At 42.6% G+C, this 26,945-nt stretch overlaps 1 protein-coding gene and 2 long non-coding RNA genes across 3 annotated transcripts in view; 1 reads left to right on the plus strand and 2 right to left on the minus strand.

Annotated features, from left to right (window-relative positions):
• Positions 1 to 380: 380 nt before the first annotated feature.
• Positions 381 to 13,093, minus strand: LOC141729364 (uncharacterized). Its single transcript, XR_012580834.1, has 3 exons — positions 12,973 to 13,093; positions 8,314 to 8,436; positions 381 to 4,842 (listed from the first exon to the last, which is right to left on the minus strand). It is a non-coding gene; the product is annotated as an uncharacterized LOC141729364 (long non-coding RNA).
• On the plus strand, positions 12,662 to 26,469 carry CD83 (CD83 molecule). The gene is made up of 5 exons (XM_014275780.3): positions 12,662 to 12,870; positions 12,986 to 13,116; positions 22,436 to 22,652; positions 22,761 to 22,864; positions 24,634 to 26,469. The coding sequence occupies exons 1-5, from the start codon at positions 12,828 to 12,830 to the stop codon at positions 24,790 to 24,792; spliced, it is 654 nt and encodes a 217-aa protein (XP_014131255.2). The 5' UTR covers positions 12,662 to 12,827; the 3' UTR covers positions 24,793 to 26,469.
• LOC141729365 (uncharacterized) overlaps positions 21,834 to 26,945 on the minus strand; it is a 156,666-nt gene continuing 151,554 nt past the window's right edge. The window contains exon 3 of the long non-coding RNA XR_012580835.1: positions 21,834 to 22,594. This is a non-coding gene — a long non-coding RNA (uncharacterized LOC141729365). The remainder of the gene's footprint in view (positions 22,595 to 26,945) is intronic.

The raw sequence follows: 26,945 nt of genomic DNA on the forward strand, positions 1-26,945 counted from the left end.
GCAGCTTTGCTGGTAGATATTCAGTAGTTAGGACCCTCATCCCATCCCATCCCATCCCATCCCATCCCATCCCATCCCATCCCATCCCATCCCATCCCATCCCATCCCATCCCATCCCATCCCATCCCATCCCATCCCTCTCCCCTTCTTTCTGTTCAAATCAAACAGCTCACATATCATTGGCTTTGGTCACACAGAGATACACAGGATCAGGAAGGAAATGAAATGTGGGGATGAAAACTGGTGGAAAATAAAGTCTCACTGAAGGTTCAACCACAGGTGCACATTCACAACTCTTCTTTTATGTACATAGAGTATCCGCTTCTACAGTGGACAATTAAACTTTTACTTCTAAAACAAAATCAGTTTATTAGCTTCTTTATTTTATTCAGATTAATTCCCAGACGAGTTGGAAAACAGAAATTGAACAGAATTTTGACAAAGATCCCAGTATTATTCTCACTGCTCTCTCTTGTGTCCATTTTAAATAATCTTTACTAGAAAAAGAGCTCCAAACATGAGCTTTTGTAACACATAAATGCTTGACCAGACATTTCAAAAGATAACTCCTTGACTCAAAACTTTAGAAAGGTAAAATATCAGGACAGATAAGTAATGAAGGTGAAGTGGTGGTGGAAAAAGTTAGGAAGTCATCTCAGTAGAAATTCACATTTTCCAAATGCGTGGGAAAAATATTACAGATCTGTATTGAGAAACTATATATAAAAGTAGAAGACCAAGGGCTTATGAAAAATATTGGTTCAATCAATTTCTTCAGGTTGAATATGCTTTTCAGAGCAGGTTTAGAATTCTGCCAGCTGAGATCACTTTTTATTGACATTTATCACTCAGAACCATCAAGAATGATTTATAATGTAAATATTCTGCTTCCACCACCAGTAAGAAATGTCTCAATCATGGCATATGTAGCTCTGTATTGAAACAGGTTTGACATTTTTAAATTCATGTAATTCTGCTTTTTCGCACAGGGAAGTTGACATTTTCACCGACCACTGTAGACAAATATTCTGTTTTCTCCTGGAAATATGGCCAGGCTTCCTATGACTTGTAATTCCCCATGTCCATTTAAGAAAACCACTCACTGACTAACTAACTGTTGCTCAATCTTTAGATGAACAGCAATAAAACTCTTCCTGAAAAAAAAGGATTTGTTTTCTTTCTCCCTTCATCACCGCTCAAACTGCCCATTCCCTTTCTGAAAATAAGCAAAGTGGAATTTTTAGTTTAGGATACGGTTTTTGGAATAATCTGGAAGGAGAGATCATCACAAATAACACATCCACTGCTTGTTAGGGTGGCTTTGTCATTTTGAACGTTTGTGACTCATTGGTTTCTCTTCTGCTTTTGAAATACACAGAGTGAACTGCCATACCCAGGCCAATTCAGAGGGTGAGGAGGGAACATGAGGAGCTTTTCAGCAATTCCTCCTGGCCATACACAGCGACAGAGCACAGCTTTTATTTCATGGATCTGTTTTTACTACTCTGCTCAGGGCCAGCATGGACCATTACGAAGGGAGGATCTTTTACTGACGTAATTGGCACAACTCCCTGAGGCAACCAAGCCTCCCAAGGAAGAAAGAGAGTTCTTGTCCTTGTCATGAGCACTATAATTTTAAAACCAATGGCAATGAGATTAGTTAGATGAGGTGTTTTACAATAAGGGTATGGTGACCCACAGATATGGCAATGCCATTTCAGACTTTAATTGGCAAGAAACTTAAGTCTTATGAGAAATGTACTTCTTAGGAGGGCAGAACTGTAGGCATGGCTGGTAGTGAAAACCACTCAACTTGTAACTCTGCATTGAGAGCTGCCAGACCAATTTATTGGAAGCCTTGGAATTTTCCAAATTATGCCATAGGGTATGTAGAAAACCAGCTGCTATCCTCCAGAGGACACCAAAGCAAAATTTTTCAAAACTTGTATTTCAGTAGTTTGTGAAATTTAAATAAAAATAAGTATAACTACTTTACAGTTCATTTTCTAAGCCTTCATTACTAAAACGGAGGACTCACAGAGCAGTTTGTTTGGCTGGTTTGCTGAGGAAGATTGACCTTTGGCTCAGGTGTGCTCTCTAGAGTGTATTTAATCTGCCTAATAGGAAACATTCAAGCAGCATCTGTTCTTTCTCAAAAATGCATGAATAAGTAAACCAAAACTCAAATCAATATAAAATGTAGATTTCATTACAGTTTAAATAGTCCTAAGGAGAAATTATTCACAAATGTTTATATCTAAACCTTGAACTTGCCTGAGAAACAAATACTTTCATCAAACAATAAGGCTTTTTTGCTATTGAGAAACTCAACATGAATAAGAGTAGCAACCTCTGCACATTCAAGTCTCAAAGAAGGGAAAAAGGGACAGAATGAGAGGGGATTTAATTTATAAAAAGTTGGAGAAGAGAAACGTGATAATTGCAACTTTGAAAGATCTAGAATTTGACTTGCAAAGCAAAACCCTTAGTCTCTAAAGAATATTTATGTAAGCCCTCCTGCCAAATCCTGACCTTTCTATCACTCCTTCCCAGAGAAGAGCATCAAGGCATGAAGTCTAAGCAATGGCCACTTCCTTCTGAGCTCCTTTACCTTCTCAGGCTGTTAGTGAGGCAGACTTGTGCAGAAATGAAACACAAGCCTCATGATGTTACCCATTTCCCTGATTTTAATGTGATTTAAAAATCTGTGTTTTTATAAACTCAAGTGCTTTCTTAATAGGATAATGCTTTGTGTCTGTCAACTTTCATACAACCAACTAGCTATTCCTAATAACTTCTGAATCCATTGGGCAATTTCAGCTAACATTAATAGAGGAAGAGTGGTTTCAAAAATATCAAGTTCTTACCAGTTTTGTGGAAATAAGTGGCTAAGGAGGGGAAAAGAATGCATTAATGCTCCCCATGGAAGTGCAGAGGTAGAAGCTCACCCTTTATTAAATGGGTTATTATCTCAGTGAGCACCAGCCATTAGTTGTGATTCTCATGGGACTATTTGCCATTTATTAGCTGCTCCTCTTAGCACATGAAGGGATTGCTGTAGTCAGAGGAAAAGCAAATTTCCAGAAGCAGTCCAAAGCTGGCACCAGGTGTAAGGCTGGCATCTTTTTATGCTCTGCAGTTGTCATTTGCTCCATGGATATTAAGAGAACATGACCATGGTAACAACAAGGAATTTGATTACAGGGAATTAAGCTTAGTTTTGCAACTCATTTGCTGGAGTAGGTTTTTCTCCAGTTCTATAATATGCAGAGCAGAGATGATCAAAAGTCTCAGACTTGGCCAATGACATTGTCAGGATCCCAAGGGCACCACCAGCCCTGCTTGTGCTCCAACTGCCCTGGGCTCCCCCAACTCTGACCAGGGGCCAGGACCGCATTTCAACTCCTCCAGGGCTCTACCCCAGCATGACCAGGGACCAGGATCCTGAACTGTGAATCTCTGCCCCAGAAATGTCACAGCAGGACCAGTCTCCAGCTCCCCACAGCTCTGCCCTGTCTCACTTCCATGGCCTATTTCCATCTCCATAGAGATGCCGGATGCCTTGGGCCAGGGCTGGGGCGGGCTGGGCCTGCTTGGGGCTGGGGCTGCCTCTCCTCAGGCTACCCTGCTGCTGCCACCCTGGGATTTCTCCTTACCCTTGTTGTCACCCTGATGGCTACTCTATAAAACTACCAATGCACTTCTCTGAACCATGCCATGGGATCACTTCCCAGCTGTACCACTCAGTCTGGTGTTCAGCTCCCTAGAACAGTTCATTTTCGGAACGGAGACACCACAAGGACAAGCTTACAGGGCTTCTGGAAACCTTCTCCAATGCCTTCTGCAAGCTGGGGGGCAACAAAGGAGTTAGTGAAAAGGAGAGAGAAGGATGTGTAAAGACAAGAAAATTGGATAAATTAGTGTGAAGGCTCTCCTGGTGATCTCTTGGGACTTTTGGTGCTTGTCTGGTTAGGCTCTGGTGTTTTGGGAGGTTTCTGACCTCAGCTGGTCACCTATTCAACTAAACCTGACAGGGATCAAGAAGATGCCTAGTCCACCTCCTAGTAAACTGAATTAGCCACAGACACCTCAGTTATGTCAATATATCAGTCTGGTTCCCATGGTGTGGGCACATCACTACTTGTGACAAGTCAGTGACAGGGCAACAACATGTGGACGGGGAGCTTCTTAAATCACCTCAGCATGAACCCCCAGAGCCTGAGGGCTCCCAGGACATAGGTCACTTTGGTATCTTCACACATTTGTCACTCCTTCCTCTTGTAAAAGGCCGTCAGGTTGTCTCTGCCCACTCTGCTGTCTAGTTCTATTAGAGGAGTTGTACTTGTCACAGCTCTAGTGAAAACTTTCCATTTTTCATTTCTCCATTTCTCACTGCTCATCCTCCCACGACACGTCGTCACCTGTTTCCTCAGCCTCCCCCTCAAGAAACAGTGGTTCCCCTTTCCATTCCTTCTGTGCATCAGCAGGGTTGCAAAAGTTCTGCTGATGACAGCTTGTGAGCAGAGCCCTAGCCTCAAGGAATGAGGGAGTCTGTAGGAGCTGAGTGTCTGGGAGAGTGTCCTACTATTTTGAAGCAAGTGGTTCCCAGAGACTTTATGGGAACTCTCATGAGTGTGCTCCCTTGTCTGGATATCCTTGTCCCTCCCCTCCAGGCAAGCTAGGCTCCATTCTAGGCTACCTCCCACGGGGCTGCTGTTCCAGTGGCAGCTACACACATGGTGCTTCACAGTCTTTGTTGGGTGTTGCTGCTCTCCATTTTGCTGGGTCTTGTTTTCTTCCATGAGTGTGGAGCTCTCAGGCAGTAGATCTTTTCTTTGAAAGCTAAAACAGAATGAAGGAGCAACTGTCAGTACACAGAAGAAATGTAACCAAAAGGAATGAACATATTAATGGAATTCAACCACAGCAGTGTTTATACTATAAGGGCCCTTGTTTCCAAGTCACCATTTCTAACTCCTTTGGAATGCCTCTGCCCAGGGCAGTTGAATGAAAGTATTTGTAAGAATGTTCTAAAAAAAATGAAGATCCAAAATGTACCAGAGGACAAAGCAATGTAGCAGCATACCCCAGCATCCCTCTCTGGATGTCAGTGACAAGGAAAAATAGAGAAACCAAAGACTCGCCATGGGATCAGAGCAAGTCCAGACCAGTGGTGCTGGGTGACATAAAAGGAGATCTGTCAGAGGAGGAGTTTTGCCTGTCCCCTTTGTTTAGGCATTTGAATGGCTCCTCCCTCAGGGATCTGTGCCTGGAGCTGGGTACAGAGCCCATCAGACCCCTTCTAATGTGAATCAGCAGAGGCTGTTTACAGAATAAGTGGGCAAGGAGTTCTCAGTTTGCTCCACTGACCACTGTGAATCATTTCTGTGCATAGGCAAGGCAATGTGCATCCAGTGCAATTAGCCCAACATCCCAGACCTTTAGGCCATGACACCTGAACTACAAGATTTCAGGGTAACAAACAGATGCACTGACAATCTCCTTGGGATCATCACTCAACAGACCTATCTCCAAGTTGATCCCAAGCTGCTGAGGTGGGGAAAGGCTCTGTGAGTGCCAGTCTCATCAGGGAGGGACAGAAATGATCTCACATCCTGAGGCCACGTTCACTTTTGCAGTGAGTTTTTTGAGGAAGATACAGCAGTAGATGACCCCTGATGCTCTGTCAGGCATACATCCATGTGGTTTTGTGATACCAAAAAGAACTCCATGGTGATTAGACTGTTGGATGTCATATGTGCTTGCTGGATGATGTGGAAAATTGGGGCAGGCTTTTGGAGGAGGCTTGAGAAAATGCCCAGACACATTGTATGGAGCAAAGGCCTCAAGAAGGAAGGAGACAGTTATGGGAGCAAAATGGGTGCAGTCAGATGGTAATTTGGAGGCCAGGAGTTCCATAACAGCTTCATCTGAAATGCCTCCAATACCATCAGCTGAGCTGAACTGTCAGAAACAGAGACAAGCTGTCAATGCCTGGCTACAAACCAGCTGAAAACAAAGGATTTAAACTTGTTAGAAAAAGGGAAAACTTTCATTATGCATGAGTCAGATTCAGGTAAACTAAAATAAAACCAGTGGTGACACTTAAAAAATATTAGATTTTTTTAGAGTGAAGGAAGGGAGAAGCTGGCAAGTGCTAAAACATGATTCAGGATGGCACATATACAGAGCAGGGAGTCAGGAAATCTTTATCCTCTGCTGAATAACAATAACTTGGTGAAACTTTAAAAGGGAGAACAAAGAATAACCAAACAAGAAGAATCTCATAGTATAGCAAAAGAAAAAGAAAATATGCATTTTTTAATGAAAGCTAGAGGTCTAACAAACAAGATTACTTTAAACAGAAACTTGATGAGAAGAATACAATTGATCAGATGCTTTAGAATTGGGGTACAAAGCATAAAAATAGAGACAGAGGAGGCAGAAGCAGTAGAGAAGTGTTAACATATATTAGAGAAACCTTTGTGCCAAATCAAAGTAACATGCTAATTTTGTTTACAAGCAGCTCAAAACCTAAATAGCCTGACATTTTTGGCCCAAGTCAGAAATATGCCATATCATATTAGCATTAAATCAAATGTCTGTATCTATTACATGCTGAGGGAGATTGGAGTTGCTGACAAAGCAAGAAATGCAACAATAGCAGCAGGTATCAATTTCCTACTTGTATATTGGATAAATGTCACACAGGGGATTGATGCTGCATAAAATGAAAATATTGTTTCTGCATTAAAGGGCATACAAAATAAGGAACTTTTATATTAGCCCAGAGCAACATGCAGAACCTGGTTCAAAATGCCCCTGCTCAACATACTTAGGGAACAAAACCAAAAAAAAAAAAAAACCAGCCCAGACTGCAATAGAATTATGTAAGAACAAGGAACTTGGTTAAAAAATAAGCTAAAATGGATGCCTAAAGGCTAAAGAGTTTGCCCGGTGGCTATTTAAACAGAGTGTGTAGGAATACATTTTTTCTCTCCTCTGTGTATGGACAAAGACTTTGGAAAAGAAAAGCTGACACAGTTAACAGCAGGATAAAGGAATTTATTAGAAGCAGAAGACTTTCTTCACAAAATAGAATTTGTGTCCAAGAACAGAAAATAGAAAGGATCATAAGCTCTGGCAAGTTAAATGAAAACCACAAGGTCATCCATATAGAAACGCAGCAACAATTTCTGAAGATATAAACGTCCATCAGTAAGGAGTCTGAAAGAAAATAAGGTATCATGGGACAACACAATAAGCCTTCATATGAATAAACTATTAAAAAAGGAGGGTAAATGGCCATCATCCACATTTGAGGGAGGTCTCTAGTGATGCTTGAGGGGGTTTTGTTCTTGGGCTCCTGCTGTTTAACCTATTTATAAATGAACTGGAAAAGAGGGCATATGGTGAGAAGACAATTTGGTGAAGGCACAAAGTTATCACACATAGTAGGGGCAAGTTGCCTTAACTCATTTCAGGCTAGACGAGAATTCTGTTGAGGTTTCAGCCCATGTCTGCACTCATCTCATGCTCTTTCTCTGGAGAAAGCCCAATGACCATGAGAGACAGCAAAGGAGGGAAGAAAGGCAGATCAATATCAAAAGGTCAGGAATGTACAGATAGGGAACCAGATGAGGAGCTGGCGGACAGTTGTCACTGATGCTGTGCTGGCAGACTTCAGAGGAAAAGGGAATGGATATAGGCACCATGGTCACCAGCACTCTTCATGAGGCTTCCTCTTTCTTCTGCTGGGGATGGTGGGGGAAGCTGATCAGGAAATCCCATGACTCAGTGGGACCACAGATGGGGAAGGTATAAAAAAAACCCAAACAAGAAGTCTGGAAGACGCCAGGAGAAGGGCCACAGCTTGGCACAGTTGGTGTGTGTACGTGGTTGGGTCCCTGGATGGCACACAATGACCAGGGCACCCTGTGAGGCTCGCTGTCAGCACAGGCTGCTCCCAGGAGTAGCTCCTGACTTGCATTCCCTGTGGGCCATGGAATCAGCTAGGAGTACAAGGTGATCTACTGGGATCCCTAGGTTCTTCCAGGGTAAGAGGTCCCATAGAATGTGTCTAGGGAAGTTGTACAGGCAAGAGAATAGAGAGAGGGGCTCCAGGAGGAGTAAACATTTCCGCAGCATGATTTGGGGGCAGACATGCTGGACTTTAGACCTCTAGTAAAACAATGCCCAGCTCGGTGTAGCAAGGAGATGCAGGATCCAAGGACTTCTACAATGCAGGGACTATATGGAGACTACTATTGCAAAACTGAGTAGAAATGTCAGGAACAATAATCTGCTCTTTACCTTCTGGAGAAGCAGCAGGGATGACCCCACATGAAGGGCAAGCAATGTAGAGTCCATTGAAATCTGCAAAGATTTCTCTCCAAGATGTCCCCAGGCCTGGTGAGACAAGCACCATCTACCAAACTGATGAAAAAAGAGGATTCAGGGCCCTGTTCAAAAAGAGATTTCAATGTGTATCTCCAGTGGATACTGAAGTTTGAGTACAGCACCTTGGGCCGCTTGGCTACCTGACAGCTCACTGCCTGCTGCTACAAACAGCAAAGATGCTGGACTAGGTGCAGCTTCAGTACAGCCTTATCCTCATTCTTACAGTCTTGCGTATAGACTTGTGATAATCTCTTGCTCCCTTCTTGCCTAAAGGCAACTCCTAAACTCCCAGGTCAACACTATCTAAAGAGGTTTCTGATTTTGGATGCCTCCATTTTGGATCTGTTCTTTCGGTCACACTTCAATTTCCACTTGAGTATGCTTAATTCCTACTTTGACAAACAGGGCTGGCACATCTCAAATGGCTCACTCCAATGTCCAGGCATTTCAGAGGACTGCCTGTTTGTGTATAATTAATTGGGTGTTATTTATTGAGCTGGCAGCAGCAGACAGTCTGTAGTACAAAGCCCTGTGCTCCCCACCAGGTCACAGCTCCAGTGTTTTGGTTTCTCAGTATTGCTGGATCATTACTGTTTAAATAGCAAAGGCAGTCCCTGACCCAACGTCTGCCATAAAGGGGCAGAGAACAGAACTTTTCCTTAAACTTTCCTGACTCCAGTTTGTGAGTAATCTACATACCTTTCATTAGCAGCAGCCTGGGAAGTCTCAGTTGCTTTTACTTGCTGGTGTGGGCAGCATCAAGATCAAGGCATGACAGGAAAATAAATGCTGTGGCTGCAGCTCTGCTGGCCCCCTAAAAATACAGGACTGCTCTGCTTTTGTGGCTGTGGATTCTTCTGTCACTGTTCCTTAGCTGACATTGCAATGTTACACACAGTATATTATTTTGAAAACAGCTGTCTGCTAAAATGTATAGCAAAAGGCTTCCAGTTTTGTTAGCTGAACTGAAGGAGACAATTTTTATTGCTGCACAGGAGATTAATAATAATAAATAAAAAACCCCCTTCACCAGAGACTTTACAACAGACATGAAGCACGTGGATGGACCTTATTCACAGCAGGAGCTTAAATGAGGTGGAAAAAATGATATTTGATAATCATATCCCAAATACAGAAAAATCTGTGCCTTGAGAAAAATTAAATGCTGTTTTGACACCTTTGTCTTAACCTTTAAGCCTTCATTGTAGAGAGCTCTGTATTCCTTGTAGAGACCTAAGGTTCTGGGTTTTCTTAAATGCTGTGCTTCCTGATAAAGCACCCTGGAGAAAACACATGAAATAAGCATTCTTGTATATTTTGCAGCCTGGAGTGAGAATATTTTGCACACACTGGAGTGAGAAATCAGGAAAACTCCACTACACTAGGGATGAGGGATGTAGTACCTACCTGGTTTGAGGAAACAGGATATGATTCCAAGCATTTCCAAGGCTCTATCAACACTGAAAAAAATACACAGTCTTGACTTTTTAACCTTATCCTATGAATCCATCCCCCATCCTTGTGCTTCTAGCCTCATTTCCCACAGAGAATGAAATTTCTGTGATCATGCCATCTGGCTGTCTATCAGCCAGCATGTTCTGAACCTGCTTTCTATCAAACTGACAGAGGGATCCAGGCTCAAAGAGAATTAAGTGCCTATGAAATTCACGAAAATCAGCAGCTGGGTCAAAGATGAGGATCCAAATGAGTGCCCTTGCTAAGGGAAAGGTGGGCAGAAGGCAGCAGTTTTACACACTGCTTGCTAATGTCAGTCATCACGTGTGCGGCTCTGCACTCAGCAGATGCTGCTCCTTCCTCAGCGAGATCAAGGGCTCAGGGCTGCTGTGGTGAGTGCTGCAGGCCAGGGGAGGAGAGCAAAAGGCAGCAGGACACACTGCACAAAGGCAGGTCTCACTAGGCCCACAGAAATACACATTTAACGATTAACTTCCATTTATTCACGTAACTGCACAGCTCCTGCAGTTGCTGAGGGCTCTCAAAGATGTGGATGTGTTTCTCATGGAGAAGGCTGACAGACAATCACTCCCTCTTCACTCCCACTCCCAGACCGGTGCCACAGAGCTCCCATCACTTCCACTGCCCAGCGAAACTCAAAGCAGGTTCCAGGGCTCTGGAGACAATAGACTTGATCTTTGAAACCATAGAAAGGATATTAAAAGTTAGGATGGAAAGTACAGCCCAGTTCAAAGTTTCCCTAAAGAAAAAAATCCCTGCCAGGGAAAATTTAGAAACCAAATTATTTCTCCTTCCCTAGCAGAGGGAGTTTCAGCTTTTGTTTTTTATATCTTGCTCCCTTGCTTCACGCAGCGTGCCCTGGAACAGCAGCTGAGCTTGCAAATACTTCTGGAGGAAAAGGGCTGCTTTGCTTGAAGTCATGCCTGTCCTGGAGGGAAAACCCATGTGTTTTTAAGAGTCCAGTATTTTAACTAAGTGAGGAAGAATGTTGTTCAACATCACCTTGGCAAGTGTGTGTGTGGCATGTACATTTCCCAGTGCTGCAGCCTGGCCCTTTAGGCTTACCTTCCTTGCACTTCTGTGTGGGCAAACTTGTGATCCCAGGCTCAGGCTTGCCACAGCCACCCTGGCTGCTGCTGGCCAGGCCACCAGGGGAAGGGCTGGCCCACAGCAGGGGCGGCAGCTCGCTGTGGTTTGCTCATGGGGTTTCCTCATGGTGAAAAGGGAGACAGAGAAAGGTTGTGCCTCTTGATGGGTTTATGAAGGGTAAACACGTAGCTCTGCAGGACTCACAGAAAGAGGCCCTTGGGTGAAAGCTCAGTGCCCTTCTTGGAGATGGGCTTGATGTGTGACTGACTTGTGGGGGCAGAAAAGTCATCATTTTAGTGAAGAACAGATGTGAAATATATTAACTGGAGCCCTCTTCTCTCTAAGATTTCCTTCAGCAGCCCCCTCCCCTTCTATCTTCTCAAGGACTCTATTATTTCACACAGGAAAAAGTGATTTTCTCTCACTCTCAAGAGATCCTCTGGGTTTTATATTTCACTTGTACTTTCTCAGTAATTGATTGAGGTCCTGGTCCTTGAAACCAGAAAACTTAAAGAGAAAAAATAAAGCTTAGAGCCTGTTATATTTACCATTATGGTCAATGAAGATAGAAGCAAAAAGCTTTAAAAATAAGTGGGCTATTTCAACAGTGAGGGCCCCAGTGAAATTGCTGTTTGACTTTCTTCACAGAACCAGAGTGGAGTTTCCAAAAGTGTTACCCACCCACAGCATTTACTCATCTGAGTAGGACTTTGAGTAGGAATTTAGCATGGTGAGGACTTGTCAAACTGACTTCTCCTCACAAAGTTTTCTAGAGGTGATTTGGATTTAGGATGCCCACACTGGAGTGGCTTCCAGAACCCTGGTTTTCAAAAGGGGCTGACCATCCATTCTCCACTCATCAAATCTTAACCCCCCCTCTCCTAAATAGCTTCTCTCCATCATGATCTCAGTAGCCTAAAGACAACAGCCACAAGCGTTTTCCAAAAATAACATGAGCAACTTTCGGTTTCAGGATTTGTAAATGCTTCTGTAATCGACCTTGGACTTCCTCAAGAATTCTCAAGGGGTAAACAGCTCTCACAGATCACAGGGAAAGGATTTCCCCTCCCCCTCCAGATATCTAGAGGGGATGTCCAAATGGTTCCTCTTCTGGGAACTGCCCTGACTTTTTCCAAGATTAAATTTTCCAGCATATAATTTGTAAAGTTATGTCACTGCAGATGCCTTTTTTTTTGTCTTGAAAATGACAAAATATGCCAAGAGATAACGTTCTGCCTCATGTGTGCCTACCTGCAGAGTTAAATGTGTAGCTCTACTGAAATACAGTTTGTTTGGCTCAGCCATGCTGATAATTCCTGTTTTGCCCTTAGCCCCAAGGCAAAGTGTTTCTGTGGTGCTGTGACCTGAGGTCTTAAATGTGGTTTCAGAAATGTCACATCATGAGGCCAGCCTTTGCAAACAGTTATAACCTGTGCTGTTAGAACTGCAGAAGGGGGATTTTGAGCTGGTAAGCCCTTTCCCCTGACATTTTGTCACTCAAGAGAGATTCATTGAGTGCTGGTTTTGATGGCCTTCACACCAACCCACAGCGCCCCTCAGTCAGACCTAACTCTGTTCAGATCAGTACAGAGGGGGAGAAAAAGGGAAGAAAGGGAGATAAGTTCCTACCACTGCGAGTGCTTGCAGAAATGGGAGTGACCTCACAGCTTTAGGGGGAGGAGCCTTGGTTCATACATGCAGGGATTTTCCCTATGACGAAACCCTCAAGATAAGTCTGGGGGATTCCCCAGTCTGCCTCCAGAAATATCACTCTAGAAGCAGTCCCAGCTTCACTCTGCTCTCACAGCCCATCCTGCAGAGAAGCACGCTGCTGCTGCTCTGTCATCTGAAGCATAAAAGCCATGTCTTTGGGAGTCTGTGCTCTGCTCGTCATCCTGTGCAATGGTAAGTGGGCAGCTCTGCAATTTTCCTTCTTTCATCTTTGTTTTGTGGGGATATTTTTTGGGAAGGATTGTGTAAGCAATCTTTTTTAAAGGTGATGTGTACCTGTGCTTTGCAGTTTGGTGCTTGATCCGTGGGACTTCTGTGATGATCCCAGATGTTGCTGTGAGGTGTGCTGAGGACGTGGTGCTGCCCTGTAAAGCTCTTCAGGACTCCTCAATCTCCTACCAGACAGCGTCTTGGTATAAAGTAAGAAAAAAGTCTAAGTTACTTGTGCAGTCTCCTTTGCTTTCCTAGCTGATACTGGCTTGTCTTGTACAAAATGAGTTGTTTTCTGCAGAGGAATCCTCCCATTAGTGCAGCAGAGAGAAGGCAGCACTGCAAATCTTTGAGCTGACCACGGGGAACAGGCCTTTTCTGTGTCATTGGAGATAGGCTGTTTGAGCGTGATTCCCTGAATTGCTCTTGGCCTGCTTTTCTATCTAATTATTGCTGGCTTCTGTGGACCAAAATTCAGGTGATGCCCCATGTACAACCTGCCAAATACTACTCCAAAGAGGAGTCTTCCAGGATTTTTTTCAAAGTAAAAAAATGGTATTTAAGCCTCTCAACATCAGTGATGTTGCTCTTGTTTAATCTCCTCAAAACAGGAGATGATTTTGTTCTTTGAAATACAAAAACTGAAAAAGTACTTGCAATTCTTTAGGAAGATTTGACTAGTGGGGTGGGCATAAGGGCAGAGTGTGAGCAGAAGACAGATGGAGAGCTAGAAATTCTGAGTTTTCTCTTTGCAGTCATGAAGTAAAAATTGCATCTTGACTGCTCTGATTCAGAGTTTCTGTCTCCAGAGCAGGAGAGCCCTGCTGTGTACAGGAGGGGTTACAAGAATCAATCAGCTAATGGGTAGAAAAGTCCCACTCAACATTACCAAGATGAGATTTCTAAGAGAGGTAGAATTGCCCAGTGGTGGAGGAGGTGGCTGTTGACTGTACAGCACTGTAAATCTGCACCTCAGTGCAGAGCTTCAGCTTATGGTGTGAGCCAAATTAATGGAAAAAAAGGGAAGGTTTTGATCTCCTCCATTCCCCACTCCCAGCCATACACTCCTGCTCCCCATCATGGGCCACTCCTGGTGGTTCCATGCTAAGCAGCAGGAGTGTATGGCTGGGAGTGTTGTTACCTGTTAAGTGAACTCTCTATTGATTGTTATAATCAATAATTTTGTGGAAAATCAAACTGTGAATAAACATTTTGTGGGTTACAGAGTTGAATTACTTTCCCATGTGATGGTAGAGCAATGGAAGGGAAGAGGAAAAAACCTTATTTATGGGTGTTGAAAACCGTTAATTTATCTCTGCCGGAACCTAAAGCCACAGCCTTGGCTTCTCAGCAGTTCGGTCAGATTCAGTTTTAAACTCATTTCCTACAGTAACCAACAAACAGTGTTTGCCATTAGATACAGCTTCTGAGGTTGAAACTTGCAATGCACCTGACTTTCATTGCGGGTACAACAGTGAGCATCTGCCTACAGACCAGATGGCAACTGCACCTCACAAGAGCTGTTGTGAACATCTGACTGCCAACCCACCAAGTGCAGCATCTTCTTCAAAACTGTTGAACAAAGCACAGGTGGTAAACAGAGAGGAGGGAATAATGCTTTCGGTTGAATTTTACTATAGGATTTGGAATATGAGTCAACTTATTCTTTTTATTTTCTGCCTCAAAAACTGGATAAGGATCTATATTTTCCATCCAGATATGTGCTAATTATTGAAGGCTCCCTTCCTCTGGGAAGAGCAGAGAGCTCATGGAAGGCAAACCATGCCGTCTGGTGGACCTGGAAGAATTGAGAAGTGGTAGGGGGTCAGGAGGAATAAACTCTCTACACTTTGGCTCTGTGCTGCTGTCCCCACTTAACACCGCAAAGGAGGGTGAGGGAATGGTGGAGTATGGCTGGGCTACCCAACACAGGTAATTACTCTGTTATTTAAAAACAACTACTGAAGGATTAATCAATAAACACCACATACAATCCCAAAGGACTAATTAAAAGGTAATTCCAACAAAGTGTAGGAAATTTCAGGCTGTAAAGTTCAAGCAGCTGTTAGGTGAAATCTTTTGTATGAGGTCACTTTGAACTGTGAAGTGAATGCAAGCAATTAACCTTTGCTTCTGCTGCTTTAAAAAAATGATGGTGGCAATGTTATGGTGCTGCTTGTGCAGCTGTTTGCACAGGGTGAATGTTCTGTGAGCAAACCACTCCCTCGCATGGGCACCTCTGTGTGCTCAGACCAAATAAGGGCCAGTTTGCTACAATCTGCTAAAAAAAAGGTTATAATTTAAAAGTATTTTCTGTATAGAGAAGTAATTTTATAATGGAGTTAATATTCTGGTGTCAGAATCCAACTGGGTGTAAAAAAAGGTTTGCATTCAATTCCTTTGCTTTTGCTAATGTCTCATACTGCAAAAAAAAAAAAGGCATGGATGTGTTTGACCTGCTGTGCATCAAAAATTATTGGAGCTAATTATCCTCATGCAGGAAGTCACCTGTGTAAGTAGATCTGTGCAGAATAAGGACCACAGTCAGTCAGCTCAGACAAAATGATTTTTACTTAAAAATATATGAAGTAAGCTGGCTGAACACACTGGGGAGAATGTAGAGCACCAAGTCCTCTTCCAGCCTGGTGCAGGTCTCTTTCCATTCAATATGAGGCTGTGGAAAAGAATTCGTAATTATGATAGTCTTAAAGTGTGGTATGTTTTTAGGAGTGCTAGGTAGCCTGCATGCCATAAACCCATATATGAGTGTGGAAGTTTGCCAGCTGAGAACTGAAAACTAGGCCTTTTTTGCCTAAGCACTGGGAATTGTCTATGGAAATAGACAATTTGAATCTCTACAGCCCACCTACTGGACAAGAATCTGAGTAATGAAATTTTGCTTACCTTTCTGCCTCGTAGGGCTATTGATCGCTGAATAGTTTCTCTTTGTGAAGTGCATTGAAAATGAGAATCACTTCATAGACCCTCATAATTATCACTTTATATCCAGTTTGAAAATCAAGTTTAAACACACACAAATGAAGTCCCAGTAGATATTACACTATTTTCTTCATGTGATAGCCAGAAGAATCCTAATCTAAAATAAATCATGAGGACAAGGAAAGAAATCTGTGCTTCAGTGGAGAGAAATCTGTTAACTTTATAGCACTTCCTTGAAATATATAAAATCGCGGCAGAATAAAAGGGGGAACTCATATTACAAAATAAGAATAAATAGTTTAGCCACATAATATTGACTGCACCTTCCTTCAAAGGAAACTACTTTTGCTAAAAGTGCATAGCTGTGATATATTAGCTTAGGTAAATATTTGCTAAATTACTTCAGCTGAATTTCTAACCTACACAAAGAAATGCAGTCCAATGCTTCTCAGACTTCTATTCATCCCCAAGTAGCTTCCTCACATTAATGATTTAGACAGGAAGGGACCAGTGGAAATGATTTCATGACCAAAACAATTCTTTTGTCTGACATGAGCTAAGGCTGGATGCCCTTAGCTAAAAAAAAGAAAATCAAATCAAGCCAAATCAACTAAACAATAGTTTAGTGTTTAGTCTGTGTGAGTGAGTCAAAGGGCTTTTCCAGCTGGCTCATGTGTCACACATAGTTCCTTCACTGTTGTTTTAGGGTTGGGTTTTGGATTTTCTTTCCTCATCTCCCCTCTGTTCCCCCCCTTTTTTACAGCACACTCAAAGTTCACTCACATGTGCCCACAATTTTTATGTCTGTTATTTTCAAATTTAACTTTGGTATCTCTACATGACACTGTATAGGAACCATATGGATGCACCATTAGCACTAATCAAATGTGGAAGCATTTTTTTGTGCTGAAAAATACACCTATTAAGCAGTTTCAGCTCAGTTGTGTTTCAGTATATGTTGGCTATTGGGCATTGCCAGAATTCTATATATTTTGCTTCAGAAAATAAATTCCTTCTGGCCTTATGTGGATTTTTAGCTCTCTATAACAGTCAGAAATTTCAACTTGGCCATTTTGCCTGGTATGATTTTAAACAAAACCATTTTTACAATTATCTCACCCTCACCAGAAAATAATTGGATGTTAATATGTTCCACCTTTAAACTGACATCAGTTTTGGAACTAAAAAATTTTTGCTGAAATAAAAATTTTCTTTTATTGGAAAAGCAGTTTATATTGGCACTTTGATTTACCTGGAAGACAGTGTACCACTTTAGTGTGGGAGAAGTTTGATGAGAAAAGTTATTTAATGAGAGCAGAGAACATGAGTTAATGTGAGAACTGCTCGCTTGGGCTTGTTCATGATAAAATTAAACATTAATTGATCAGTTGGGTGCAAGCACTACAGCAGGGGTGAATTGCCATTTTTAGGGTATTGCCATGCAATGCTGAAGCAGTTTTCAAAACAATAGCTAAAACCTAGCCAGCTAGAACTGAGCTAAATGCTCCTCCTCATTCCACCACCTTGTTTTTAGTTCTCTGAAAAAGAAACATTTGCTGAAGGGCACTTGAATTTTGGGGCCCTAATTATTCTACCTATTTTCCATAATTCATACAGTCAGAGAACAGAAATATATCAGCTCAGTTGTATTTTCAATTAAACATATCCCATTTTAATATCCACTGTTCTTACCAAAAAGCTCCAGGCTAGGAGAAACTTAATAGGAATCAGTCAATTGACTAGAGAATATCTATGGGCAAATCACAACCTCTTTAGATCACATGTTTCCAAGATTTTGAGGACTAGAATAATTTTCAATTAAACTCACTAAAACCTGACAACTAGAGCTCCTCAAGGCTTTGTCCAGTTTAGTCTTGAATATCTCAAAGGGTGGAAATTCCACACCGTCTCTGGGCAGCCCATTCCAGTGTTCAACCACCCCTACAGTAAAAAAGGGGTTTTCTTTTGCTTAAGTGGAATTTCCTGAATTTCAGGAAGGCCGCTGAGAAGAGTCTGCCTTCAGTTTCTCTAGCCTCCTGTTAATCAGGTTAAACCAATAGTGATAAGATGATCCTGAGCCTGGTCTCTTCCAGGCTGAACCATCTCTTCCACCTTCTGCTCATGTCAGGTTCTCCAAGATATTATCCATCTTTGTGCCCCTTCACTGGACTCCCTCGGATCTGTCTTGCCCTGGGGGCCCAGCACTGAGCCCAGCACTCCAGGATGTGTCTCAGCAGGGACTGAACAGAGGCTAAGGACCACCTCACTTCAGGCTCTGCTGAAGATATTCTGCCAGGTGATCTTTCAATCTGCCACAGACATTGCTGAAGGACAGTACATTAAATATAAACTCACATTTCTTCTTTTTTTAAATTTTCTTAATGCCTAATTTTATGCAGATAGGCAGAATTATTTTGCCATAAAGTCCCCCAGCAAAATTCTGGGGGAATTAACCCCCAGCAGATTGCATGCCAACAAGGCCCTTTTTATGAAAACAGATTTAGTAGAATTTTCTACATGTCCCCACACAAGTCATCATTTGCCTTTTGAATTTTGGTAAATCCATTAGCAGCAAACATGGGAGCAGGAATATGCTCCTTTTCTCCTCCATTTGGAGGTGGGGAGCAGGGGAAGCTGGCATGCTGCAGTTTGCTCAGCAGTGAGGTGTAAGGGACATGAAACACAAATGAAACGTGAGAAGAAAATATTTTTTTTCACTGATTAAAGAAGAGGATGCTCCCTACACAAGTGGATTTCTGTCTCTGGCAGTGCTTGCTTTGATCCTGTTAAGCTTCTGTGGAATAAATTAGGTAAAACCCCCAGCATTTACCTTGGGCTGTGGTATCACCTGGAGGACACTTGGCATGAATTAGAGCTGGTTTATCATAGAAGCTTGAGCTGCAAAATTATCTGTCCAGTGAGAGAGTCTGCCAAGTAATTCACAGGAGGTGGCAAGCAAAGTGGCAGTTTTGTAATTTTAATTAGGTTTGGGGTGGGAAAGAGGTTATCTTGAATAGAGCAAGAGGCAGAACAATGACCTTACTGAACATCTCATGGACTTCCTTTTATACAGCTGGGATATGAGGATGCACTCTGCAAATTTGCTCAGATGTTTACTTGCTATGTAGAGAATTTAAAAAGGGAGGGGGCATTTTGTTTTGTTTTGTTTTTTCCTATAAAGATAACAGGAGATAAGATTGCTGTGGAAAAAGGCTTGGTTCAGGCATCAGAGAAAAGGTTGCTGCGACCTCTGAGTAGGGGCGGATGCACTGCCTGCACAGGCTGGAAAAATGCCACCAGATGTCTCTGCAGCCTAAAAAATGTTGGGATGTTGCTGGGCACACAGCACGCCTGCAGACTGCCTTGCCTGCCCTCGCCCTTCAGTAAAGAGGAGATTTAATGGAGGAAGAAAGGCGTGCAAACTCTGAATTAAACCCACACATGACCCCTTCCTCCTCCTCCTCCCCAAACTCAAGGATCACAACCCCCATGTGGGTCACCAGTGGTTTCACAGCAAGTGAGGGAGCCAGATTAGGCCACAAAGTAACTTTTTCTTCTTGGTTTGGGGACAAACATATTGTTAGCGCAGTTTCATGACACCACTTTGCCTTACACAGAGCATGTCTAAGGCAAAATTCTGATAGTCCTGTCTGCAGTGTCACCATCACTGTGCTTGCAGCTGCAGCCAAGCACCTTAAAAAGTTTTGGAGGCAATAATCAATCCTATCCCTCACCGTTCCCATGAAATAGGAAAGTTCAATCATTTACCCAAAATCTCACTTGGAATAAGTGCACGGTCAGGCATGGGATGCATGGACTTAATTGAGTTCTCCCTTTTAGGAGTAGCGCTGATTGCAATTGCATACAGAAAGATCAAAGTGTTTTCTCATTCCCAGATCTCAGCCACAAGAATCACACCACCATTTACCACCCAGGACACCAATTATTTATGCTGCCAGTAAATGAAAGGAAGAAACAAAACCAAAAATCTCTAAACAAATCTAATTTTTTGTGTGTAGCTCAGACCTCCTATCTGCAATTTAGGGCAATGCAAAGGGTAGCCAGGCTGGTTCCTTTTATTGCCCTGTGGGCAGTTTTAAATTTCACTGAGAAAGGGGGTGGTAAGGGAAGGGAGAGTGGCAAAAATTAGATCTGAGGGAGGTCAACTATATCCACTTAGCTGCTATTGACCTAGTTGTAACCAGAGCTGAGCCCAGCCTGGGTATTGGAATTCCTCTGGCCACATCTCTGACAATGTGCAAGGCCTGAAAATACCTAAATCCCTGTAGCACAGGGAAGTCCCTGGGGCCTGAAAACCACCATACATACTGCTTGTCTCGTAGCTGCTTAGGGCGGAGTGTAGTAAGAAAAAGAAGCTGGGGTAAATTTACTAGGGGATTAAGAGGAAGATTCTTCCCTCTTTCTGGGTAAAGTGTGGAAAGCCCCAGGAAATAACTGCTCTGTGTTTCAGTTGATGCACTGAAAAACCCAAAACCTTTCTGAGAAAGAATCTTTACAATTAAGGAAATTTTGTGCTTTAGTCTCATTCCTCAGTTCCTGAAAAGTTCCCCAGTTTGCAGCTTGTTTTACACCATTTTAGGCTACAAAAACAGCAGTGTTGAAGGGAGTATCAGACCCTTACTTCTCTCCAGACTCTCAAGTGTGCTTTCCTCCCGCAAACACATGAAAGGGAAACCAGATACTCCTTGCCTCAGTATGAGAAAGTTGTGTTAATTTTAATAACTTACAGTGTAACTGTTACACCCCGATGCAGTAGCTATGCTGATAGAAAGTAAGCACCCAAAAATGTGTCTATTAAAATAAAATAATAATAATAAAAAGTCTTGGCTTACATTAGTTATACATTTGGCTGAAATGCTGAGCCTTGGACTCATGAGCTGGCTCTGGCTCTGCTGGTCCGCAGAAAGATTGAATTCATTACTTGGGAAGCCTTTATGGAGGGCATGCTGCCTCGAATCCCAGGGAGCAACTTGGATGAATAAGAATGGACACAGGCTAATTCAAACCCTTCTTCCACCTTTCACATCAACTTAGTGATTTCTCTCTTCTTTGTGGTTCCCAGCCAATTGTCATTTTCAGTGCATCCTATCGCCCCGCAGTACGAACTGTTCTGGGAATACACTTCATTCCTCCAGCAGCCTCTCAGCAACGCCAAGGAATGTAGCTCTTCTGGTTACAATTAAGAAATTCAACACACAAATGCTCCCCAAGTGCACCAGAACCTGCTTGTGACCTTCACACAACTGAATCTGAAGGAGTCAAAGCAATTTTTTGTTCCTGGGTTCCAGTCACGAGAGGAAGGGAGGGAAGCGGGGTTGGGGGAAACCTCCATTCCTCCAGAGAGGCAGCATGGTTTCAGGGATCAGCTACATAGAAAGTGGCACAGGAAAGTGCAGTTTCCAGGGCTGCATTCCCACAGGGAGCTCTGGGCTGCGGAGGCATTGGGAGGATGCCAGTGCTTGGCAGAGCCCTCGTGCAGTGGCACACTTGCTGGGTCAGCAGGTTTAATTGTCACCGCTGCTCGGCAGAAGGTGTGCTGGCCGCAGTGGAGCCTCCCTGCCTGCTGCCGTGCTCTCCTGGGCACCTCTGCTCCCCAGGGCCGCCGCTAAGCGCCGGAGTAGGGCTGCCTTTGCTGCCTCTGCTCCATCCCCATGGACTGTGTCTCTCAGTCTGAACTCTCCTGGGGCCTCTGCATGGGCCCACTGAGAGCAGACTGCCTTCTGTCATGTTGCTGTCCAGGTGCGAGGGCGTACCAGCCGGATTGAAGGCACTTGAGACAGTAATTCGTGTTTGGACTCAAGTGTTTATTATTTCTTATCAGTAAAACAGTCTCATTACTGTGAGTTCGGCAGCTTTTCATTAGCAAGGCACAAAATGGCTAACAGTCTCTTGTTGCAAGGCCTTTTAAGACTAAACTATCCAATTAAGAACTGACACCTAGATTATTTTCCCTTTTAACCCAGTAACTGATCCCAAAGAGCTGCAATGCGGATTTTTCTGCCCAATTACTAAATGCCACCCAAACCTACAAAGAGGAAGGAAGAAGAAGCATGAAGAAGAAACTCAGGACAACACCCTGTGCTCTCCATTTTGCTTCTATCCACAACATACTAAAAATCCCAAAACCTAAATTTCTCACCAAGTGACACACCTACACTATTCTCTATAATCTATTTCACACTTTTGTGGGTTCTAGTTTATCTTGAAGTCTAGGAAAGTTTCTCCATGAATGAGGGTCAAAGTCAGTGCTCCCCTGGGGGTCAGGGCACCCCAGAGCAGACAGAGAAATATTCCCAGTGCCCTGGGTTTCCACTCAGGTGAGGCAGCTTAAGAAGTTATTACAGAATAGTTCTGTAATTCCTATTTATAGATAGAGTCCATTTAAGGAAAACCCCATATATTTTTGGATTGCAAGCATGAACATATTAAATGGATTTGTGGTTGTGCTTCCTCCTGCCTCTCTTCCACTTCTGCATTTTCAGCCATAAGCCATCTTTAAAATTTTCTTTACCCTAAAACTGAGGATGACAGTGTTGCTCAAGAAGAGAAATATATTTGTGTTTTCCAGATGTCTGGAGACAGCGAAGGAATAGCATGGGAAGTCCTTGATATGGAATCTCATTTTCCACAAGAAGCTGGGGGGTCCTTGGAGCTCTCCAATGACACCTCCTTTTCGCTGAGGATCAGAAATGTGACCGGCCGAAGCAGTGGGACGTACAAGTGCACTCTGGGGGAGCAGAACGGAGAACGCAATCTGAGCAGCACAGTCACGTTAAAAGTAACAGGTACAGTGCACAGCTTTGACTGTCCCATGCTCCATGTCAAGAAGGTAACAGTTTTAAAATATTTTACAAACACCAGATCAATATAACCCATATTGCTTTACATTTTAGGTTGCCCTGGAATAGAAGAGGACAAACTAAAAAAATACAAAAGCGAGCTCTTCATGCTGACTTGCCTTGGGATTTTTTACTTGCTGCTCATCTTCTTTACTTGTGTAAGTGATTATCTTTCTCATAAGCAAAGCAACAATACCAACCAAAATACCCCCACTCATTTTCTTTGCTAGAGGAAGCAAAGAACACAGCTGGTCTGAAGTTGGTGTCTGTACTTAAATTATGATTAAACTCAGGTACACAAGGATGGAGTTCCAAAGAGAGCAAACTACACTCTGATCTAACTCTGTTTAAACTCAAACTATCTGTTACTTTCCTGCACTCTCGCTGCTTATTTCTGCTTCCAGTTACTCTGTGTAAACTACTTATCAGTTTAAGGGCATGGCAATGGGTTTTCTGGTTTAGTACCTGGGAGCAGCATTTGTCCAAGATGGAGGCACAGACCCCTATGAGCCCTTCTCCACCTGTGGAATTACTTCATGTGATGGCATGATGGACATGTCCAAATCCACTTGCTTTTTGCCTCAGTTTCCACACTGGTAAATTGGTGTCAACCCCATTTCAGATGAGCATTTTTGTGAAGTCATGTCTTTCTTGTTGAACAGACACTTTAAAATACATGGAGAAAAATCTCATTGGGGAGTTTATCCATACCTTTACTGCTGGATGGTAGTTCTGGGAAAGGAAGGGAGAGAAGGTACTTGGGAAGCTCACTCCACCAAAGAAAAACTATGCTTTGGGTGCAGTGGCAGTGAAGTCACCTGGCTCAGAGGTAGCCAGGTGGGATCTTGGGATCCTGGGATCTTGGGCACCAGTACAGTGCATCACTGGCTGCATTTGTAATAAAAACAAAACCAGAACCAGCCCGAGAATTTTGGGAGGTCAGATTTAACTTTTGCTGCCTGTTTCATACTTGCCTCCTTGTTTTGCTCCTCAGCAGATGAATCATAACTGTTGATCAGAGTGTATCTAATTAGCTGTGCTAAATGTAGCTTTCCATGTATCTTCAGGGAGCAATTAAATTTATGCCTGTCTCTTTTTTAGATTGACAATTCTGTCAGCAATTTGTGCCATTCAGACGAAAGTTTGATGAGATAAATCTTGTAGGAATTTGTTAGGATGGAAGCATGAAAGCAAGGATATCACTCAGAAGAGACAGATGCCTCACGTTCTTCTTGGTGTCCTGAAAGAATTTCAGATCTCTACAGAAATCTCTCCTCCCCTTACAAAAAATAACCAGTCCCAGTTTTAGTGGTGCAGTTATAAAAAGCAGAGCTGTGTAGTGAAGATAACTCTCGCTCTGGTGGAATTACGTGTGTCTTACTTTTGGGTGAGGCCCCGTCTCAGATATCAACCTAGCTCTCATCAAAATTTAATATCGACCTGATCTCACAAGTGACGTTCATTATTTAAAATGCCTGTTAAGTTCTTACAGCTTGCCTTGTCCTCTTCTTTAGTGAAGATTGTGCCTTATCTCCACCAAACTCAACAGCAGCATTCACTTTAGAACTGGTTGGCAGGACTGGGGCTTTACTTTGACAATTTGATGAAAATATTTCAGGGACTGGCTTGCATTGAAGGCAGGTGGAAGCACACTTACAATAGCTTGATGCAAGGCCTGTTGAGATGAAAATGTGAATCAAATATAAAGTTTCTTTTTTGACTGAGGCTTTTGTCCTATAAAGTTAATTGATTTAGCAAGAAACAGCAGCTTTTATTGGTACTGGCTGCTTCCAGTGACAAACAAATGGGAAAGGTGTAATGAGCTAGAGTTAGCAAAGAGAAAAAGGAAAATCTTCAAAAGCTTTTTTCTAATTGCCTTTCATAGGAATTCTCAGTTTTAAGCTTTCCTTTGTGTTTTCTCTTTTAGACATGTCTAAGAAAAGAGAGTATGTCTCCCAATTACCAAAAAACCAGACCAGATATGAAGCACATGCTTACCCTCATCAATGTACGTGAAATAACAACTTTCCAGCATTTAAACAGCAACAGCACTTGCAAAAATGAGCTTACTTCAAGTTCTGTCTAAGTTGAAGTTGATGGCACTGTGGACTCATCAGTAAACACAAGCTGGATGGCTGAGTGGTGTGGAGAGGAAATAAATGATAATATTTATGGTCTCTTCAGAGATTATATGATGATAATATGGTCTCTTCACAACAGCCTGAAAGTACAGGTACCTTGTCAGTGATCTGCTTGTGCTGGACAAGCCTTTGACAAGCACTTATGCACTACAGTAACTTTTGAGAGTTAGTCAGCTAAAAAATACCTTTACAGCTACACAACATGTTACAATGCTGTTATGAGGTTTGCATCAACTTTATTTCACTCCGCTGTGAAGCCCTCCTTTTCTGAGCAAGAATATGCTTTTAACATGAAGACTGAGTTGTAGGGAGGCTATGGCTGTGCAAAGCCAGCGGATGAAGCTCTTCACTGGACTGATATCTCCCACCTTTCTGAAGCAAACACAGCAGGTGCTGTGGTATGAAAAGAAATGTGTGCAGGGCTGTCTCTGATCTGAACATGATCCTGGATGGAGTTCTTTTGCTGCAAATGAGATGTAATCCATCATGTGATGTTCAAGTATGATGAAGAGGTAACTTCGTGCCCTTACACTGGAAAGATCGTTCACTCTTAAATCTTAGAGTGACAGACAGGCTGAGAAGGAAGATTTTCTCAAAATCTTTCTGGACTGAATGGAGTTTTTATTTCAGCAGGAAAAATAGGGACGTATTTTTCAGTTTAATCTATAGGAAGCTTCAGTGAGACAGGTAATCTCAAATAAGAATGAAGAAGACTGTGATATTAAGGACATGTAAAGATGATTTATTATGTGGTTTACAGAACATGGAGCCAAACACAAGCAACACTTATGTCAGTCAAGTTACATGAGTGAGGACCAAAGCCATGACTTGGAAGAAATCAACCAGCCATGTTTTTGGGATGTACTAAGTTAGCTTAGTATGAGATACAGGAATGGAAGATGGGACATATGAGCTTTTGGTGTTGGCACTGTATGTACGTGAAAAAAAGGACATGAGAAAACTTGGGCACACTATGAAGAGGAGAGAAGATTTGTTCTTTTGGGCCAAACTGCAAGTGACCCTAGGCTCTGAATCCAAGGAACCTTCCTCTATTGGATTGCTAGTGCAGAAGGTGAAGGAAGAGGACTTTAAAGTGACTGTGGTTCATGCCATAATGTCAGAATTTGAGCCCAAGCATCACAACTTGCACACCCTGAGGACCAGAGTCTTAAAAAAATACTTCAAGAACTGACCGGAAAATTAGAATTTTTAATGCAGTTTGGAATTCCAGACTGTCCGGGTAGACAAAAAGTTCTTTCTGTAATCCTTTGACTAATTTTGAAGTGTTGATGGGAAGAAAGCTGTCCATCACTCAGCACGGGCTCTGGGAGCAGGGTAGATGTCTGCATTGCTGGAGTCCAAGAGGCTCCTGACCAGAATGACTTATAGTTACAAGGGATACACAAATTGCCTAGAACATAGCAAAGTAATTCCACATTGCCTTTTTTTTTCTGTAATTTTTACATTTAAATGTGTGTAGGATACTTGAAATAAAAGTTCAGAGATAACCTACCATTTGGTTTTGTGTGCTACATTTGGCAAATAAACCCAGGAAAACTCCGTATCAATTGCATTTTATTTTACAACTAGCATAATTACGTCAAATAAAGATGTGATTCAGCCTCTTCTGCAGGAAAAAACATGTATGTGTGTATAACTGATTAAGCAATGGATAATTTTATGCACTTGTAAGGATGTAGCACCATTTAATTTTCATCAGAATTTTACTTTCTGTCCAAAGTACATTATAAAACACCTGTTCCCTACCGAAGGCAAGTCATTAGGGAAAACACAAAGGTGTTTCAGTCTTTTTACAGTTACTTTTAAACATGGCCCACCATCCTGGGTGACCTGTATGTTTATGGGGCAAAAAAGATTAAATGAAGGTGTATGTTTCTCCGTTTGGTCAGAAAGGCTTAATCCCCGACAGTCATAGTTTGCTGGGGTTTATTGTCATAGAGTGCTAAGAGGTTGGAATGGATCTTAAAGATCATCTAGTCCCAGCCCCCCTGCCATGGGCACGGGCACCTCCCACTACACCAGGTTGCCCAAGGCCTTATGGTGCCTGGCTTTGAACACTGCCAGGGATGGGGCTTCC

This window comes from Zonotrichia albicollis, chromosome 1 (genome assembly GCF_047830755.1).
Source record: "Zonotrichia albicollis isolate bZonAlb1 chromosome 1, bZonAlb1.hap1, whole genome shotgun sequence".
Lineage (NCBI taxonomy): Eukaryota > Metazoa > Chordata > Aves > Passeriformes > Passerellidae > Zonotrichia > Zonotrichia albicollis.